This window comes from Corvus kubaryi, unplaced genomic scaffold (genome assembly GCF_017639235.1).
Source record: "Corvus kubaryi isolate FWS band 111438036 unplaced genomic scaffold, C.kubaryi_AGA036_p1.0 37383, whole genome shotgun sequence".
Lineage (NCBI taxonomy): Eukaryota > Metazoa > Chordata > Aves > Passeriformes > Corvidae > Corvus > Corvus kubaryi.
The window spans coordinates 1,344,973-1,364,745 of NW_024581125.1; the positions used below are offsets into that span (position 1 = coordinate 1,344,973).

Below are 19,773 nucleotides of genomic sequence, written 5' to 3' on the forward strand. Positions count from 1 at the left end.
CTTTATCCATGGGGTCAGTCCTGCAGGAACTGCTCCAGTGTGGGTCCTTTTATCCATGGGGCCACACGTCCTGCCAGGACCCTGCTCCAGCACAAGCTTCCCATGGGGCCAGAGCTTCCTTTGGGCATCTCCCAGCTCTGATGTGGGATCTTCTGTGGGATTCAGATGGATCTCAGCCCTGCCATGGACCCCCATGGGCCGCAGGGTGCAGCTGCCTCACCATGGGCTCCACCGTGGCTGGTGGAAGCAGAAAACAAGGCTCGAGATGGGTGGTGTAACCTCATTTTCCTGCTGTTTTAATACCGGGATTTTCCTGGGATGTTTTGTATCACTGTTTGAAGTCTGTGAAGATGGAAAGTAGGATAAGATTTCTGAAAGGCTGGGCAAGAGTTATCAATGCAAATAAAGTCGGAATGAAAGAGCTGGACTTGCGTGGTCCTTGTGGGAGACTAAAGACTCCCTTGCATTTAGGAACTTGAGGGCTTTTGAGGCGTTCAGGCTTGCAGAGAAGCAGTTTAAGGGCAGTGATAAGAGAGTAAAACCTTCCCTTTCAGACAGCCTGGATAAATTTGCAGGGTTAATTTCAATCATGACGTATTTGGAAATCTGTTCTGCTTGTAGGAAACAAAGAGATTGGGCTTTTTCCCTGGAAGGTGTCCTGGAAAGCTGCGATTCCCTAAGCTGCACCAGTGCTTTTTCTCCCCAGTCCGGTGATTTCAGAGCAGGGATTGATGGGGCCCCTCTTCCTTAACGAGTTTGCTAAATTGATTTTATCATTGCTTTTTGTCACTTTTCTAGAGCTAACGTGGAAATGACAAAAAAAAAAGGGTCCAACTGACAACACCCGAGCGCGGGGTGTTAAAGTTGGTAGGACCCGGGATCATCAGCAGCCATAATTGACAAATAATACCCCTCATAAATACTGCCAGTCTTTTCAATTAGTTTTCATCTCAAATTCGGGATGCAAAATGATGGCCTGTCAAGTGACAATGGATGACAAAAATTAATAAATTGTCTTCTAAATAGTATGGACACTTAAGAAAAATTGGGCAGCCAATTTAGCACAGCATGAACCGGGGGGAACCTTTTGTACCGTTGCCGTGCCACTAATGTTGTCTGGGTCTTTATTAATGGTGCTTGGCTGCTGCTGACAGTTTTGTTGCTACTGGCAACTTTCTTCATTAAAATTAAAGCCAGCGTCAAATCCCATTAGCCGCACTCTGGGTACCTTCCATTTTTATCTAATATATATATTTTTTTTTTTGATTTTTTTTTTTTTTTTTTACTTATTAATTTATTTTTTGTCTTTACAAACACGTTCTTTATCTGTAGAAAGTTGGGAAAGGTGGTCAAAAATCAGCCTTTCATCTTGTCCGTGGCTGATCACTTAATAAATAATGGATTATATTGGGGATTTTTTTGAGGGAGATTGTCTCCAACATTTTACGGCGTGCCTAGTCTACAGCCAAGGAACTGCAGAGAGAAATCCATAAATGAGCTTTATAAATTACCTTTTCTGAACATGGTGTTCTTCTGTGTTGCCTGCAAGCCACTTGGTTCTGGGATACTCTCTCGTAAAACAATTGTAGCCTCTGGAGGAGAGCAGTTTCTGTTCTTGTTGTCTCTCTCTCTAAAATATTAATGAGGTTAAAACTGAGGGATCAACATGTGTGCAAGACCACTCTTAAAAGGAGAATAAAGTGTGCATTTTACATGATTTTCGGAAGGAACGAAGACCTTTGTTTGTGGAAATATCTTTTTGAGTTTCTGCTTTAACAACTTATGGATTGACTCCTTAAGCTGAAGGAGGGCAGGGTTAGATGGGATATTGGGCAGGAATTCCTCCCTGGCAGGGTGGGCAGGCCCTGGCACAGGGTGCCCAGAGCAGCTGGGGCTGCCCCTGGATCCCTGGCAGTGTCCAAGGCCAGGCTGGACATTGGGGCTTGGAGCAGCCTGGGACAGTGGGAGGTGTCCCTGCCCGTGGCAAGGGGTGGGATGGGATGGGCTTTAAGCTCCCTTCCAACCCAAACCATTCCATGATTCTGTAACTCCTTATTAAACAGTCTTAATAATTAGAGAAATAAGTCTTCATAAACAGCACAGGACAACAGCCTTTGCCATATCTGCTGTTACTGCTGAGTATTCTGAAACATTAAAAAGCTGAGTGACCAGTGCATTTAATGACCAGGGCAATCTGTATTCTGCCTTACAGATCACACAGGAAGAGTTTGATCCCAACTTTAAGGCTTTACATAGAAAAATGTGAGGAAATCAGGGAAAAATTTCTTCCAGAAACATCCCTCAGATGTGCTACCAGGAATGCTCAGAGTGGAACGTGCTCTTTCACTCTTGGTGGTTCATCACACTTTGCCCACTGCATTATATCCCAGCTATTTCTAGGAGCAGGTATTTCCAAGAGGATTTAGTCACTGCTACCTTCGTTACAACATCTTGTTAATTGTGCTGCCGTGGGCTTGGGGGCCAGACCTCCCTGGCTGGTGTCACATCACGTCCCTTTGCTGGCACCATTTGGGTACGAGCCAGCGATCCAAAAATGTGTCATCTGCCTCCTGGTTCTCGAGGCTTCTGATTGATGGAAATGCCTCATGAAGTGCAAAATATGGCTTGGGTTTACATCTCCTGGACGGGCTGGGTGTCCCTGTCCATCCTGGGAGGTTGGACCTAGATGGCATCTAAGGTCCCTTCCAACCCAAAGCATTCCGGGATTCTGCATCTCTTTGACGGGGATTGGACAGAGAGAGGTAGCACCGAGTTTTCTGATGACACCTTAATTTTGCTGTTGTGACCATAGAAATGCCTTTTGATGCAGGAATTGGGATGCTTGGGCTTGTGTCCCAGGGGTAGCACCACGAAACTGCAAATAAAGCCAGGCCTCTGAGGGCAGTGCCAGGGGGAGTTCCTTGCAGAAAACCAGGCATGCCGAATCCCAAACTCCATTTAAACATTCGCTGTGATGGCTGTGTTTGGGAATGGTCTCGTATGGTAAGTGACAAACAATTAACAGTTCAAATGGTCTTTTAAGCTGGTGCACTTTGGCATCGATTTTTGGGCTGTGAAAGATGTGCTGCATGGCTCAAATCTGGATTTCGGTTCGGCTGAAATGTGGGTTGAGTGACCCTCTCGTTCACAAGAATGGATACTTGACAGAAATGAAATCAACTGGTGATGTCAAATTAGCATCCAGCTAATAAATCCAAGCTGTGCTTTTTAGCCCTTCTGCTAAAGCTTTGTAGTTTTAAAAAAAAAAAAAAATAAATAAAGGTGTCAGTAGTTAATTGTTGACTGACGCTTAATATCTGTCGAAGCAAATGAGCCATGAAATACTCTACACAGGAAGTATTGTATCTGGAGTGATTTTAACATTAAAACAGTATTACAATTTTTAACTTGCTGACACAATATGCAGAATCCTTTATTTGGAACTTGCCCTGATTAATGCTAAGCTTGGGAAGTGGGGGAGAGGAGGAGTGAGTGCTGTACATAAAGCAAAGCAGGCCTGGACAAAAACAGCCTTTTTTTCTCAGAAGTGCTGGTTTAAGGCACAATGAAGAAATTTTGGGGGTTCTCAGGTTATTACTTCAGGAACCCTACTGATAACCTTGTCAAAAGCATTGATTTATAATTTCTCAGGAAAGTTCTTTCAGATGACTGGCACTGGCAGTGTCTCGTGTTTTGTTAACTGTGATTCCTGTAACAACTACTGTAGCAAGAACGGGTGAGTTCTGGTTCTGACAGCAGTAACTCTGCCTTTTTGCTGTGACAATTTAAGAACATGAGGTGAAAAACCTGTACTTGAAAGGTGTGTTTAAGTCATACCCTTAAATCCCGGGAAATGGCCTTGGATAGATTTTTCCCTGGGTTTCAGGGAGGTGGTGGAGATGTGGAGATGCCTTGGTGTAAAAGAACCTTCAAATCATCAATTCACAGGATATTCTGAGCTGAAGGGGACCCATGAGGATCATTCAGTCCAAATCCTGGCCCTGCACAGACACCCCAACAAGCTGACATGGTGTGGGGGGTGGTTTTTGAGCAAAATTTTACACCCTGTAAAAAGTCGTCTCCCAGTGGGACTCAAGTCATAGTGCTTGGCCGAGACCAGAAGGTTTTCAAGTGAATTAGCTGCACATTTTTACATATCCCCAGCTGTAGCTAAAATGATTTTGTTTTCAGATGGTAAAATACAGATTGATTCATTAAGGAGAAAGAGCAGACAGTCATGCATGTTCTGAAAAAGGGGTCTTTAAAAAGATGTGTCTCTGCTGCCCCTAGTAGACAAATCATCATTTTTATAAGCTGATTAACTCCATGACTCCTCACATACTAAGTAGCAAAGGGATGTGGTCGTAGCTGTCTCTTTATACAGTTGTCCTGTGTGTCTTGGCATGTTCTGCATTTCTGTGTTTCCCTCGTGTTGAAGATGGAATTTGCATTTTTTTGCAGCTCTTTTTAAAGAATGTGAAGCATGATTTTATGAACTCTAGGAAACAGCATCCGGTAGGGAAGGAATTTTTCCTCATTAGGTTCATTATTAGTTTTCTGCTATAATGATGAGAGGACAGTGCCCAACATACAATTAAGTGCATCTCTGAAGGACCATCATCACCTTCACTGCCGTTCCTCTGAGTGAACTGGACACCTCAGGAACATAACCAGTGATGCCTATTTCATCTATTTTCCTTTTCTTCTCTTGGTCTTGGGAGAGAGTTGAGGAAAGGGAATGGGGTGTGGGGATGGGAGGGTGCTGGAACATCCTGATAGGCCCTGATCACCCACCCTGGGACAGTGGAAGGTGTCCCTGCATGTGGCAGGCACAAGATGAGATTTAAGGTCCCTTCCAACCCAAACCATCTTGGGATTCTGTGATCTTGGCAGTGTTGAACCAGTTCAGTGTGTCCTGGCAGGCCCTTCTGTAGTGGGGTCGTTGATGCTGATGGTTCTTGGCCAGAGCACAAGGTGTAAAAGTAGAAAAATGGAGCAATCAGGAAATATTGCTAATTAGAATAATGAAGAAGGTGTCCTCCTACTGCAGAATTTTTTTAAAAAAGGGTATTTATTCTCCTACCCCTACAAAACTTTGAGGATCAGAGGTTTAACTGTTCAGCAAAATTTATTTTTCGTGGAGGACATTCCTTTTGATTAAAAAAATTGAAAATAAATTTTAAAATCCCATTATGGAGCTGGGTTTCTGAGGTTGGTTGGCAAAGGCCTTTCTGGTCCCAGAATTTCCTGACGTGAAGTGTGAATCCTTTCTGTACAATCACACGGAACACAGTTTAAGGAAAAAAAAGGAACACACACGCACACTTTTTTTTTTTTTTTTTTTTTTTCTTTTTTTTTTTTTCCCCTGCCAGCATTCTTGGGTTTGTTATTCAGCCGATGCTGTATTAAATTGGATTTTGTGTCCATCATTATTAAAATGTGAAGTGTGTCGGTCACAAAGCATACATTTCAGGGCAGTTAGCTGAATAATTCTTTTCTTTATTATCCCAAATTACTGCTGAGCTCTGGAGAGGTGAGCAGTTTAGCCAATTATTGCCATTTGAGCTGGATTTGTGGGTGATTAGCTCCTGGTCGAATTCAGTCCTGGCAAGGGCTTTGAAGCCTTTCCTTGTGTGATTTTCACAGCGGTGAGGTAGGAATAGACGAGGCTAATGACAGGAAGGTCGCCTGGGTGAGGTGACCTGTGGGGGGGGGGCCCGGGTTTAGCAAATAGGGCATCCACAATAACAAGTGTGTCACTAACCCCGCCGTGCATAATCGGAGTTTTATAGGATTGTTGGAGATGCTGACAGCTCAATTAAAGTGTAACCCTTTGTACCATATACCCTGGCAGAATGACAGAAATATTACCAACAAAAAAGGGAGGGGACCACAAGGGAACTGGTTAAAGATCCAGGGTTCTTCTTCTTTCCCCCCTTCATCGGAGCCTGCACAGAGCAGGCTGCAGAAAGCATCCATTTGTGAAATAATAGGTTGTCCAGGGGAGGGGTATGGTGCCAAACATGGCTACAAAAAAAAAAAAGCTGCTCTTAAGTGGTCTTCCTGATGTTTCTATGGAAACACTATAGTGTCAGGAGAGAAAGTTAAAATTGGGTTTTAAGCTTTTCATGGCTTTTCTCCCCTTCCGCTCCCCCCGTCCCCATCCCCGTCCCTACTTTATATAAAATATGATAAAGAGAATTTCAGGGATCAGGGAAGGGAGCGCTCCTGTAAGGAAAAGCGGCTCATCTGCCTAGAAGCGGTAATGCCTGCACGATGATCCCTTGTTTTCCATCACCCACCCAGCCCTCAGTTTGTTTCTCGAGAGAAGTCAGCGTTCTGTTGCTTCCTTTTCATGCCTGCCCCTTCAGCCGTTCCCGAACATTCTGGCTCTCGGAGCCTCTCCCAAATTAAGCGCGGCACGCAGCCGTGTTTGCTCGCACCGGATCCGCCGCCCAGCGCTGGTTTTCCTTCGACCAAGGTAATGATTTGCATCGAAGTGCATTTCACTGGTGTCAGGGAAACCACAACTGCCAGTGCCAAGGGGTTAATAAACCAACTGCTGGAGATTATTAAGGGCTGCGATTCTTCTTGTCCTGTGTTTTTAGCAGTCCAGAGTAAGCAGAACAAGTCTTGGAAGGCAACAGAGGCAGAAACTACTGCAAGGCAGGAGAATAATGTGATTTGCTGGGTGCTGTGTCCTGTTCAGAGAGGTAAACCGGGGTTAGAGTGGCAGATGTGCCAGTCCCTTAAATACCTGATTGCATTTCGTAACATACTGGAACATTCGACTCCACAGGAAGGATGTGTGGTGGCCGTACCTGTAGAGTTTGCAACGTGCTGATGATTTTATAAAGTCTCATTTCAGAAACAGTCAAAGTAGGGCTAAGGGAAGAGTGCCCCTGTCCCAGAGCTGTCAGCTGAAGGAGAACTCAACAAGAGTTGGAGGAACTTTTGTATTACCTGTGTTGGCAAAATCTAGAGGCTGAAATATTGGAGCAGTCAGTAATCAAGGCCAGGTTGGACGGAGCTGGGAGCAACCTGGGCTAGTGAAAGGTGTCCCTGCCCATGGCAGGGGGTGCAGTGAGATGGTCTTTAAGCTCCCTTCCATCCCAAACCATTCTGGGATTAAAGATAAAGATGCAGTAACAGCAAACACGAAGTTTGTTCTCCCCATCAACTTTGTCCATAGTGCTGCTGTTCCTTGCAGGAATTTGGTGGCTGTCCTTTGTTGGAGGTGGCAATCCTCGTTGCTGGTGCTGTGATGAATCCTAAGAGTTGCTTAATCAGCGTTGGGGTTTTTTTCAGTACATCTCTCAAATTTTCTTTAGTAGCTTGTGTGCAGAGAGCTTGGAAATTAACGAGTTGCAGGTTGATTGTCCTTCAAGTTTAAGCACAGCCATTATCTTTTGCTGCAAGTCAGGTGTTAGATCCTCTGTGTTCTTTGTCTTCAAATGGAAATCGTGGCTGATCAGCCCCAGCATTAGGTAACCATTCATGGAGTAATTACCTGCTGCACAGTCACTGCCTTGTGTTTAGGGAATGTTAGAGGAGAATTGGGTACAATGTTCTGATTTCATTTTCTCATAAAGGTGCAGAACATAAATTTGAATGGTTTCTTCAAGGTGGGAGCATCTTTGTGGCAAAACTCTGCTGCTGCTGTGCCAGTTTTTAAGGGAGGTGGGAGGGGTTTTCCATGTGCTCAACTGTAGTGAGAACATCCAGGGGTTTTGGGGTTTTTTTTGCAATGTTGCTGTTAGATACTGAAGTTGGAGAGTGTTTGAGCTTTCCTGTTTTCAGAACACTACAGAGCCACTCCAAGTTCTTGTAGCCTTTTTTTTTTTTTTTTTTTTTTTTTTTTTGTGGTTCACTTGGTCCTCAGTTGTGCACTGCTACTGTAAGAGATCACAGAATCCCAGAATGGTTTGGGTTGGAAGGGACATTAAAGCTCGTCCCATTCCACCCCTGCCACGGGCAGGGACACCTTCCACTATCCCAGGCTGCTCCAAGCCCCAATGTCCAGCCTGGCCTTGGGCACTGCCAGGGATCCAGGGGCAGCCACAGCTGCTCTGGGCACCCTGTGCCAGGGCCTGCCCACCCTCCCAGGGAACAATTCCTTCCCAATATCCCATCTAACCCTGCCCTCTTATAATTTGAATCCACTCTCCCTTGTCCTGTCCCTCCAGAGCCTTGTCCAAAGTCCCTCTCCCTCTTTTGTGTAAGCCCCTTTTAGGTATCAGAAGGGAGAGGGAAGTTTGCTATGGGTTTCCAAGTGTAAAAACTTAAACCAGCTTCATATCTCATTGACCAGGAGACCAAGCAGCATTCCCTTAAATTCCTGGGGAAAAAAAGACTAAAGTCTGGGAAACTGAGAAAACGAGTTCTATTTTTATGGAAGGATCCCCAACCCAGTAGGAATCTTCAAGAGTTTATTCCCTAGAGGCTTTAAAGAGAGAGCAACCTCATCCAGTGGAAGGTGTCCCTGCCCATGATAGGGGATGAAATGAGATGAGCTTTAAGGTCATTCCAGCCCAAACCATTCTGGGATTCCATGGCTCTCTATGGAGCAGTGATTCAACGATTACCAAAAGCTTCCTTTGGCACGCAGGTGTTGTTTGAAGGTGAAACAGTCTGAGCTGGTGTCTGCCATGTGCTGGAAGAATGGACTTGAACACTAGAAACCTGTTAGAATTAAATCTTCTGCAAGCAAAAAATATCTCTTAAGGATTAACCTCTTGTTTATTACCAGGTGATACCAGTGCAGAGTTGGCTGGTCATGGAATCCTGGAGGATTCACCAGCGTTTGTTCTCCAAGTTAATAGATTTACAGGAAGTGGGTGTTTTCTTGACCAGAATTTGTATGTAACAATTAATTTGTGATCCTGACTGAGTGGCTGCCTTTGGAGTTGTTTGAGGGATGATGTTTTTCATGAGTGAGAGCTTTTCTTTTCTGAACAGGATGCACAGGAGCTGTAGGAAATTCCTAGCAGTGCTAGCTGCTAATCATGGCTGTGGGAACTACAGACCTGAGTGGAAAATTAGGAATTTGTGCTGTTAATGATGAAGTGTGAGATTACCTATTTCATTCTGTCAGAACAGCATCAGAGAAACAATATGGGGGTCAGCTAAAAATCAGGGAAGGGGAAGAAACAGAAGCCATGGCAGATCCTTTTCTGACAGAAAACAGAAACCAAAGTGGAATCATGGAATGGTTTGGGTTGGATGGGATCCTAAATTCATCTAGTTCCAACCCCTGCCTTATAGGTACCTTATTTCCTTTTCCAGAAGGTCCACTCTTGGCTCTGCTGACTTCAAAGACCATTTTTAAGGCTTCTCACCTGCCAGTATCTTCAATGCAGCATTAAGCAACTTCAGGAGGTCACTTTTTAAAATGCCAATAATTTGCTATTTAAACCCTGAAATACTTCTGCAGAACAAATTGATCATTGTTTCGCCATTGAGTTGTTATTTCAGCAGGCAGGCTTTGGAGCTCACAGAAGGCACCCAGAGCAGCTGGTTGCTGAGTATTCAGATGAACTGGGTGTATGACATGCCCTGGTGCCTTGACCAGTGCTGGGTGTGTTGTTTTTTTTCCACCTTAGCTCCAATCAATCCGAGGCTGGCGGCTTTTCATTAGCTGCTCTTGCTCCCACGGTAATGTTGGGATTGCAGAGCCTGCTGGCAGTCTGTAACTTCCCCAGGTGCCCTGGAGCTCAGCAGCCTAAGCTGATTGACTCAGTTAGGGCCCCAGTCCCTAACAGCAAATGCAATCAATAAATCTTTGTTGGTAAATAATTGCTATCGAACAGAGTTTTAATATAAATTTATGAGTGGTGTTTTATCACAGCTTGAGGCTACAGCAAGCCACTGAGTGATGGATTTCAGATCACACTTGCATTCATTACATTAACTTTGTAAGTTATTTAAAGCTTGTACACTTAACATTGCTTTTGGCTTGCAATGACCTCCTGGGAGTAGACGTAGCACACACATTACTGATGGAGAGCCCGAGGTACCTACGGGCAGCCGCTCCCTTCGCCCCGTGGATCCTCCAGCAGAACCCAGGGACTGCGGTCCGTGTGCTCCACTTGGAGCCTTTTTTCCTCCAGCTCCTTAAAACCACAGGCTGGAGGAGTCTGCTTGGAGAAACCATTCCTCCCTTAAACACAGAACTGCAGTTTGGGAGGGAAGGTGGTAAAAAAAAAAAGTGATTTGAGGTGTGAAGCTCTTCTGTGTGTGGAAATCGGAGGTGTTAAATTCTCAGTGTTGGGTCTGGAGGCTTTGAGTCAGCTGCAGCCAACTGCTGATGGAGGGCTGTAAGAAATGAAAGATTTCATACAAATTAGGGAAAACAGCATTGTCCAGTTAATAATAATTTAAGGCAGGGATTATTTAGGCCAAAAAAATTGGTATTTGGAGTCGAAGATTGACTTAGTCTCTTACTGTGTAGCTTGGGGACTCAGTGGGATTTTTCCAGTGTGCTGTGTGTACGTGGGGACCTGTTTGGCAGTGGCTGGGGACATGCCCAAGCTGCCCCTGAGTTGCCTTGGAGGTACCAGGGGTCAGCAGGACCCCCTGGATGTCATTTCCTCAGCACAGGATCTGATCTGACTCCAATGTAGCCATAATCTGACTGAAGGAAAGGTGTTGGTTTTTTTTTTTTTCCTGTTAAATAACATTTCTTGTCATATGTGGGCCATTTATTTTTTTTTAAGTGTGGCTAATGTTAAAGTGCGTTTATAACTGATCTAAACTCTGATTCTAAGACCATTTCTCCAGACCGTTCTATAAAATTACCACAAAGTGGTGGCCTTGGGGATAAAAACTGTGCTTTATATGGGCTGCTTTGCTTTATTGCACTTTAAGTTAGCTCCTTGTATTCAGAGCAGTTTCCTCTCCAGGTACTTCAAGATACTTTTAATTATCGCATAATGTGAAAATGATTCTGTTTGCCAAAGGAATGCCTGAAGAAAATGGATTGGGAAGTCTGGTTTGTTAGTTAGGCACAAATAGGTCCATCATTCGTATTCAGTTCTGAGCTGGGAGGGTTGGTTTTTGTTTGGTTTTTTTTAACACCAAAGCACAGAGTTCTGCTTTAAAAGCATGGCAAAACCTCATTTTGAATAATTTTCTTCATTTAGATCCCAAACTAGACTGTCAAAATTTGTACTTCGATAGTAGCAAAACTTAAAGTAGTAAAAACCACAACCGTGGTAGATTTTTACTATTTATTGAGATTACAATTGGCATGAATTGAAAATTACGTAAGTAATAACATGTTTTCTGTATAGCAAAGGGGGGCAGTTAAAAGGTTATGAAATATATACGTTTTACTGGCTTCAAAACTTGAAAAAAAAAAAAGGCAGAGGGGGAAAAAAAAAAAATCCCTATTGTGATCCTTAGTGCTTTTTCCCCATTAGAAGGTCTGAAGAACAAACCAGTGCAGGGAAACAGTAATTTTTGATCCCCACGGCACAGCACTAACTAGAATTGGGTCCCCCTAAACGCCAGCGCCGTGCTGCAGGTGAGGTATGAAAGATGGGAAAGGTGAAGAGACAGATCACCTCCTATAGACAAACAGGAGAGTCAAAGGCAGAAATAAGCTTTCATTTTTTAATAGAAGAAAACAATGTCTCCAAGCGCTGGCAGGCAGTAATTGGGATGAGCCGCTCGCGCTCGCAGGAGCTTTGCTGAGGAGGCGTTTCAGAAACCCCGTTCTCCTTGAAAAAGTTTTGAGTTCTAGCAAGGAGCAGCACAAAAAAAAAAAAAAACAGACACGTGACCACCCCCCCCACCCCAGACAGGCAGAAAGTTGGGAGTTTGGATTGCTGTGTAATTCAGGTGTCCAACACGAGCTTTTCTTCACGGTCCCGTCCTTGGATTGCCTTGAATTTGGGAAGGGTTCTTCTCTGAAGTTCTATTCCAGCCATGTGGCCAGGAGCAGGACTTTTACTTGAGTAGAGCTGGCCTGTGTCCCCTCCTGGCTTTGGGGTTGGTTCTGCAGAGGAATCACTTCATAAAGCTGCAGGTTTAATGGGAAAACAAACAGTGGAACATGTTTTCAAGCTTTAAACCACCTTCAACAAGAACAGCTCCATGGGAGTTGGAAGCACCATGCTTGGCAGGGCATCTTTCCGTGTTCTGTTTTCCCTTTGTTTTATTTGCCTTGTACAATGAGAAGGGAAAAATTAGTTTTATAGGGATTCAGGAACTGAAGTCTGTGTTGGGTGGATTCCTGGCTTTGATTTAATGAAATTGATATTAGCGTCTGCTTTGTTCAGAGCTTGATCTGAGACACCAGTGCATCCCTGTGGTGTGGGTACTGACCACAGGGTCTCCACTGGACATTCCAGGAAGGCTTTGCACAACCGCAGTACTGTCTGGATTCATTAGGAACTGCCTTCTGGCTTGGGTTTGGAAATTAAAATTTCCTCAGGAAGTGCATTCTTGATATACCTACCACCTTGAGTGCTCTACAGCACGTGGGATTTTATTTTTCAAAGTGAGTTTCTGGTTTTCAGCTGAGAACAGCTGAATGTACAGCAGCAGTTCCTGTCTGTTTGTCTGTTGGAACACAATGATGACTTCTAATCTTTGCTGTTGATGAGAAGTTATGGCTGCCCCATTCCTGGAAGTGTTCCAGGACAGGTTGGACAGGGCTTGGAGCAAGCTGGGATGGTGGAAGGTGTCCCTGCCCATGGCAGGGGGTTGGAACTGGATGCGTTTTAACGTCCCTTCCAACCTGAACCGTTCTGGGATTCTGTGATTGTTGGCATTCATCCCTGATGTTTAGATTGGATATGGTGTGTGGAAAGGTGATTCACTTTGCCCACCTCCTTTTCCCTTCTATCACACCTCTGTCATTAAATTATCCAGGATTTACTGGAAAAGCTTTGTATTTGCTCTGATTCTGTCTTGCTGCTCTTGCCTGGGGTTGGGGTCTCTTCAGCTGGAATGAGTAGCCAGGAGGGGTTTCCATGGTGGTGTCGCCTTTCTGCAGAGGGAATGAGAACACTCACGTGTGCTCTTTTGTGGGCAAGGAATCCCCAGGAACATGCTGAAGGGAGGCCACACAGCAGGATCCTCCCTCAGCCTAGGGCTCATCATTTTTTTTCGGAGGGTGAGGAAATGCAGAGCAGGGTGTCTCCATCAGCTGGGAATCCACATGGGTCACCTTACTCTGTGTCATCACACCAAAGTGTGCTTTCCTGAGGCATAGAATTCAGTGCAAAAGGGGCTTTTTCTACCCATTGGACGAAGCCAATGGAGGGAATGTGCACTGTGGGAGAGGCAGAGCAAAGAGAGTAACTTGCAGGAGAAAGCCTCTCCGAAAACGCTCGCGATTACCCTTCTCTCTGTGTCTTAGGCAGTTGTGTGTTGTCTGGAGGGTGTTTAACCTTCTCTCTCTCTCTCTCTCTCTCTCCTCCCCCCACTAGGGGATGCTGCTAAAGCGGAGTGGCAAGTCCCTGAATAAGGAGTGGAAGAAGAAGTACGTGACGCTGTGTGACAACGGCGTGCTGACCTACCATCCCAGCCTGCACGTAAGTACTCCCTGCTCCCGGAACGTTCAGCAGCCCTGCAGAGCAACGTCACACGTGGCTTTGGTGAGACCACTGCAGTGGAGGAGCTTCTTCCTCTCTCTTCGTTCCCCTCCCTCTCAAAGAGTCATCATCTGAAATGAACCTCCCTGCTGCAAGTCTGAGTGCACTCCCTTTGAATCCCCTGGGACTGGGGCTTCCTTGCATCCCAGGAGCTGTTCGAGCCTTTATTTTCTGCTAACTCTTTTATGGGTTAAAAAAACAGCAGTGTTTTATAAGGAAAACTTTCCTAGAGGTAGTAAAGAGTGAGGAGAGGTCGCTGTCAGTGTGCAGTGCTTGTCGTTTGTTCAGCAGTAATTCTGAGCAGCTTTTTGGAAATGGCCTAGCCATTAAAATATGTTCCATACAAGTTTTCCATGTTGGGGCATTTGTCATTGTCCAAGGATGTTTCCTGTCCCCCAGAGTGTGTGACACAATTCCAGTTATGGACTTGGGGATAGAAGGAGCACAGAGATCCCATTCGTGACCAGCCCACCCCAAAAATCATGGTGTGACCCTCACCAAGGTTAAATAATAAATACGAGATAGATAGATAGATAGATATGTGGTTTTATATACTATCTGATCTTGTATTTTATCATCATCCCACGTATGAAAATCAGAGGGTTGCCACTTGGAATGCTTTCAGGGCCAGTTGTTGGTGGCATTTTGGGCTCCCAAGCACTTTTACATAAGGAGTGAAAATCAAGATTTTGATGCATTTTCTATAAACTCTGAGGTTTATAGACTTGCACCTGGAACTGGCAGGAAACTTCTGCTTTAGATGGGTGGTGTCTGAGGAGCATGGAACCCTAGAATCATTAAGGTTGGAAAGCCCTCTGAGATCATCAAGCCCAGCTGTAAGCCCAGCACTAAACCACGTCCCCAAATGCCACATCCACGTCTGGCCACACTGATGCTGTGCTTGCCCCGACTGGCTGTTCCCTGTCTGTGGAATATGAGCACTTTTTCTCTGCCTTGACACAAGATTTTAGAGTCTCAGGTCCTGCCATAGTGATGCTTTGCTCTAGCTTCTGATGTGATGTCCATGTCTCTTAAAAATTACGTAGTAAATTAGATGACAAGTAGCTTCAAGGCATTGCTGCTTCCCATCAGGAAGCTTGTCCCTCAGCCCTTGCGTTCTGGAGCAGGGTTTTCACTGCTCCTTTGTGTGATGTAGTTCACGTCTTTCTGCCCAATTTGGTCGCTTTCAGTGCCTCTAAATTTGAGTAATTCTGCTGTGAAGTAGCCCTGAAATACCCAAATTGGTGTATTGGTATGGCTCCCAGAAGGGGAGCACGGATACTGTGTGGCCCCATGGAGCTGCCACCTGAGTCTGCCTTCGATTGTGCTGGTCATCAGCAAGGAGGAGGCTGTTGTGTGTGCCCTGGCCCCTTCCTGGCTGCTGGAAGGGCTCTATTGTTCCTGGCAGGGCCATGCACGTGTTAGTTTTTCATTGCTCTGGCAGACAATAGAGAAACTTCTTCTCTGCGGGCTCCCCCGGAGCTGCGGCGGCTCCCCCAGAGTAAGAATCCATTGAGGTTACACGTAATTACTTTGAGATTAGAGGTAAATGCATCGGAGATTAGAGAGAATCCATTTAAAGAAGAAGTAATTACCAGCCTGTAATTGTTTCCCTCTGTCCCCCACCGTGCCCCCCCACCCCAGGAAGAAGGTGCTCGGCTCGGTGTTGCCGTTTGCTCCCTGCGTGGATCGGAGGGGTTTGTGAGGGAACCACAGAGATTTTAAGTCTCTGTCACACTCCCAGTACACTTTGTACTAAACTTCGTTGGCAGGAATGTCACAATTTCTTCTTGTGGATTGCCAGGTGAGAGGTTCTTCCCCCGAACAGGACTCTGATGCTGTTTTGCTTTTGCTGTTTTTTGTTTATCAGTAATGTTTTGTTCCTTTTTTTCACAACAAAGCCAAAGCGATGAATTTTTAATGCTGTGCTTGCATTGCTGTCTGGGATAATTTCTTACATTGTTTTGAAAAAGCAGGGCCTTATTCCTACCAAGTTTCCCATAAAGCAGCAGTGAAGAAAAGGGTTTCTGTTAGCCATCTAAAGTCAGTTTCCTAAACTTATGTAAAGCCTGGCTCTAATCTGACCAGTTCGATTTGGGTTGTTTCAAATGTGCAGGTCATTTTAGTTAATCAAAATGTTGCCCTCTTAATTCTGGAGTGAATTTTTAATTGCAGCGAAAGGTGGGCTGGCCTCTAGTGGTGGCAGAAAAAGTAAATTCAGGAGATCATTTGGTCTGTTCAGCCTGTGGTTTGAGTCAGAGCATAACACCTTGTGTTGCAAAGACCAATTACAATGTGTAGTGGCTGGTGGTGAGCACTGTGTTAACTATTGCTCGAGGTTTGGCCACAAGCGGATCAGTTGTCTCTGCCAGATGTGGCTCAGGCACAAAGCAGAGGTTTTAACGTAGAAAATATGTATTGCAGAAACCAGCCCTGACATCCTCCTTGAAAGCATTGCCTACAGAATGAAAGCTTTTGGGGTGGGGAGGGAAAAATCAAATTAGGCCCTTTCTTGCAGAGGAGGTGTCCCTGGGAGGGTCAGGCCTGTTTGGCAGGGCAGCGTGTTGAAATGAGTGCAGCATTGTGCCAGCTAAATGAGTGACTCCTGATGCCACCAGGTTGATGTTTGACACAATAGCGAAATCCTTCTCCTTTCTTTTCAAGGAAGTGGGGGGAGAGCAAAATGGGGGAAGAAAAATATATGTACATAAGCACCCTACTGTTTCCTGACTTGGTCATGTCAGGTTTTTTCAAGAGCCTCAAACCTTCCCGTCCCTTGGGATGCCGAGGAGCTCCGCCGATAGAAAATGGTTGGGGATAATGAGAGAGAACTTTGACCCGCAGGCTTCAAAGTTCACCAGAGCTCCCTATTCATCTTGGGCTTCTGGAGCAGAGCCGTGGAGTGGATCACTAAAATTCTGGCCGGCAAATTCCATGTCAGCCTCCCCAAAGGGCCCCGGGGGAATTTGTCGAGGCATCTCCCGGCTTTTTAATGGCGGGATGCCCTGCGCGAGGGCTCCCGGAATGCATTCGCCGGGATACCTGCTGGGCAGCACTGCTTCATCTGAGCCTTCTCCCGATGAATAACTGATGATGTCTCACCACTGGCTGCCTGCCACAGGGCTGCCAGCGTGCCACAGGTCAGCACATGACAAAGCTTTAGCTGTGCATGTCCATTTTCTGCTCTTGTATCTTCACCAGCGCTGCACCTCGTTTACGAAGAGGAGAAAAGGAGGGGGAAAGGGCTGAAAACAGCTTAGGTTTTGGTAAGGGCAGTTTTCCCCTTTTATGTTTAGTCTGGTCTAGATTTGATTTGAAATAAAAGCACAGTGCTGGGGCACCTTATGGGGGATGAAGAGCTTCTTAAATACGTGAGAAGGAAGGTGTGATGCCCATGTAGAACGCACCTGGTACACAAACCCCGTGTATCTACACAGCAAGGTTGGTGTTTGCTTGCTGCAGCCTTTAACCTTCATCCTCACTGCTCTGGTTTAATGACCTGGGGATTGTAACTGTCCTCAAGGCAGGGGATATCTGGCTTTATCTCCATGAGAGATGTGTGGATTCACCTGGTTTGCTCAATTCATCCCACAGCAGCCACAGTTCTAAATTCTCTCTTAAATACAGCGCTGGCTGGGCGAGCAGCTCATGTGAGCATTAGCAGTGTTGTTCTGCTATAATAAATTGGATTATTGTTCTCAAATAATTTTTTTAAAAGGCAGCATTTCAGCCTGGTAAGGAGTCAGACCCAACACCAGGCTAAACTTGGCAGAAGAGCTTCAGCAATGCATTATACAGACACATTCTCTCTGGGAATACCCTACAAACCCCAGGCACTGTAAAATTCCTTAAGACTTGAGGTGTCATTTGAGCTTTCTCAGCTTGGCCATTTCCTCCAGAAAAAGCAGATGGTGAGAAGCAGGAGGCATTTGAGAACCTCCTCTGTGTTGGTATCTGGAAGTGTTGTAGCTCCGTGCGCTTTTCTCGGGTCCCAGCGTTTTTCTCAGAGCTGCAGTTGAAATTGTTGTTACCAGCTTGTGTGATTTTCCTGAACTATTTGGAGACAGAAAGCCTGCTTGCAAATGCAGGATCCCATCTCCCCTCATGCTAGAGAACAGTGTGGTGTCCTGTGTGGCCAGTCAGCACCCGGAGCCTGGTGCTACTCCAGCCGAGGGAACCGCGCTCCCCTTCCCATTAGGAATATCCCCCACAGCCATTGTTGCAGCTCAGCCTTGTTTCCAGGCTTGTGTTACCTCAGGCAGTTCAATAGCTCTGAAGTGTGTTGTTTGTGTTGCTTTAATAGAAATATTCATGCTCATACATTTCTAAAATACCATTGTGTGTGTCCTTCCCCCCCCCGCCCCCCCATTTTTGCTCTGAAGGAATGTAGAGCTGCATATTGGCTGGCTCTGAAGGGCCTTTTAACTGGCATTTCCTATCAACAACTGATCCCTAAATCAGCCTTTGGTAAATACAGACTTGGACTGACAAAAGGACCCTGGAAGTCCTCAAGGCCAGGTTGGACAGGGCTTGGAGCAACCTGGGATGGTGGAAAGGTCCGTGCCCATGGCAGGGGGGTGGAACAGGGTGGGCTTTAAGGTCCCCTTCCAACCCAAACCGTTCTGGGATTCTGTGTTACTTCCCACATGTGATGTAGCTCTCCCTCCTGAGAGAGCAGTGACCAGAACGAACGCTGCAGAGCTACAGTTTGAGTATTGATGAGGATAAATCTGAAGCTTGTGTAAACTTTTATTGTAGTTACTATTTCATGCATTAACATGCCTAAAATATTGGTTAGGATAGGAAAAAATGAATGATAGAACAGTTAAATATGAGCCTAGTAATTTCTGATTATTTTTATAAAGTGCTGTAGCTGTACAGATCACTCAGACACTTTGGAGCTCCCTGGAAAACTTCTTTATTATCTTAACCTGAAAGATGTAACGGAGTGAAGATAAAATGGGGGGAAAAACATAAAACTGAGGAAGATCATAGAACCACAGAATATCCTGAGTGGGAAGGGACCCACAAGGATCTGTCCAGGCCTCAGTGCCCTCGAGGGAGTCGACACTCAGTCGTGTGGCAAACAAAACTGTGCTTTGGCAGAGCTGCACAGGCTGGAGCAAACACGCGTTTCAGTGTCCTGTCTGCCTGCTCTCTCTTCAGAAAGTCAAGGAAAATTCTTAGGATCAGAATGAGTTGCAATTTAAAAGGCAAAAGCCAAGCTATTAATTAATCAGGGGGGTTTATAAAATTAGAGCTTCCTGTCCAGCCGAGCTAACTGCTGTGGGTATAAATGCTTCATAAATTACTCAGGGTGGTAAAACTCTGGTTTGTCTTTTACAGCAGCTCTCATTACAAAGGCTGAATGAGAAGTGAAGTGCAAGGGGAAGAGTTTCCTTAAACTTTTATGCAAATAAGCGATCCATTTACAAAAAAGCCAACATTTTGTTGCTGTTGTGTTCTAAGTGTTGCCCTGACTTCCTCCCCTGCCCCTGCAACACTGATGGAGCTGATTAACACCACGGTAGAGGTATAGCCAGTGCTTTTTATTACTGAAATTTAATGTTCTTGATTCCCAATGTGAAGCAAACAGATTCATGATGACCTTCTTTTTGTCAGGACAGAGCGCTTTAGGGTGAGCAGTGTTTTCCAGAATGCGTTTCCATCCCTCTGTTCTCCTCAGAAGATAACATTTCATGGCTTTCCTTAAGACTAACTATGCATTATGAAGCTGAATGATATTATGGCCGTGTTTATGTGCGAGAGGGGGGTGGGAACAGCTAATTTCCCAGGACCATTTGATGAATATATTCCACTGTGGCTCGTATCCCGACCGTCCATCCGCGGCTCAGGCCCTTCCTGGGAAAAGCAGCGAGGGCGAGGAGTTGGGGAGACTTTTTTGTGTGTGTGTGTGTGTGTGTGTGTGTTGTGTTGTTTCTTCTTAGGTGTGCCTGTGGCCCCACACGGAAACCAATCAAGGAGCGATTTATGTTCATTAAGGGCTTGTCAAAACTGAAAAATTTTCTAATCAACGGCGATGTGGCGGCGGCCCCTCCATGGCTGGGAGTGTCGCCTCGGCGGCAGCGGCTCCGTGCCTGTTACAACTCTAGGCTAGGAATCTGCTGATGATTACATTAGGCTAAGCTGCGAAGTAAATGAACCATGGCTT

General features: G+C 45.4%; 1 protein-coding gene across 17 annotated transcripts in view; it reads left to right on the forward strand.

Moving 5' to 3' along the window:
• AGAP1 (ArfGAP with GTPase domain, ankyrin repeat and PH domain 1) overlaps positions 1-19,773 on the forward strand; it is a 313,696-nt gene that overhangs the window by 174,662 nt on the left and 119,261 nt on the right. For all 17 annotated transcript variants that reach the window (XM_042035324.1, XM_042035325.1, XM_042035327.1 and 14 more), the window contains one exon: positions 13,437-13,541. In XM_042035324.1, coding sequence (XP_041891258.1) covers positions 13,437-13,541 — 105 coding nt within the window. The remainder of the gene's footprint in view (positions 1-13,436; positions 13,542-19,773) is intronic.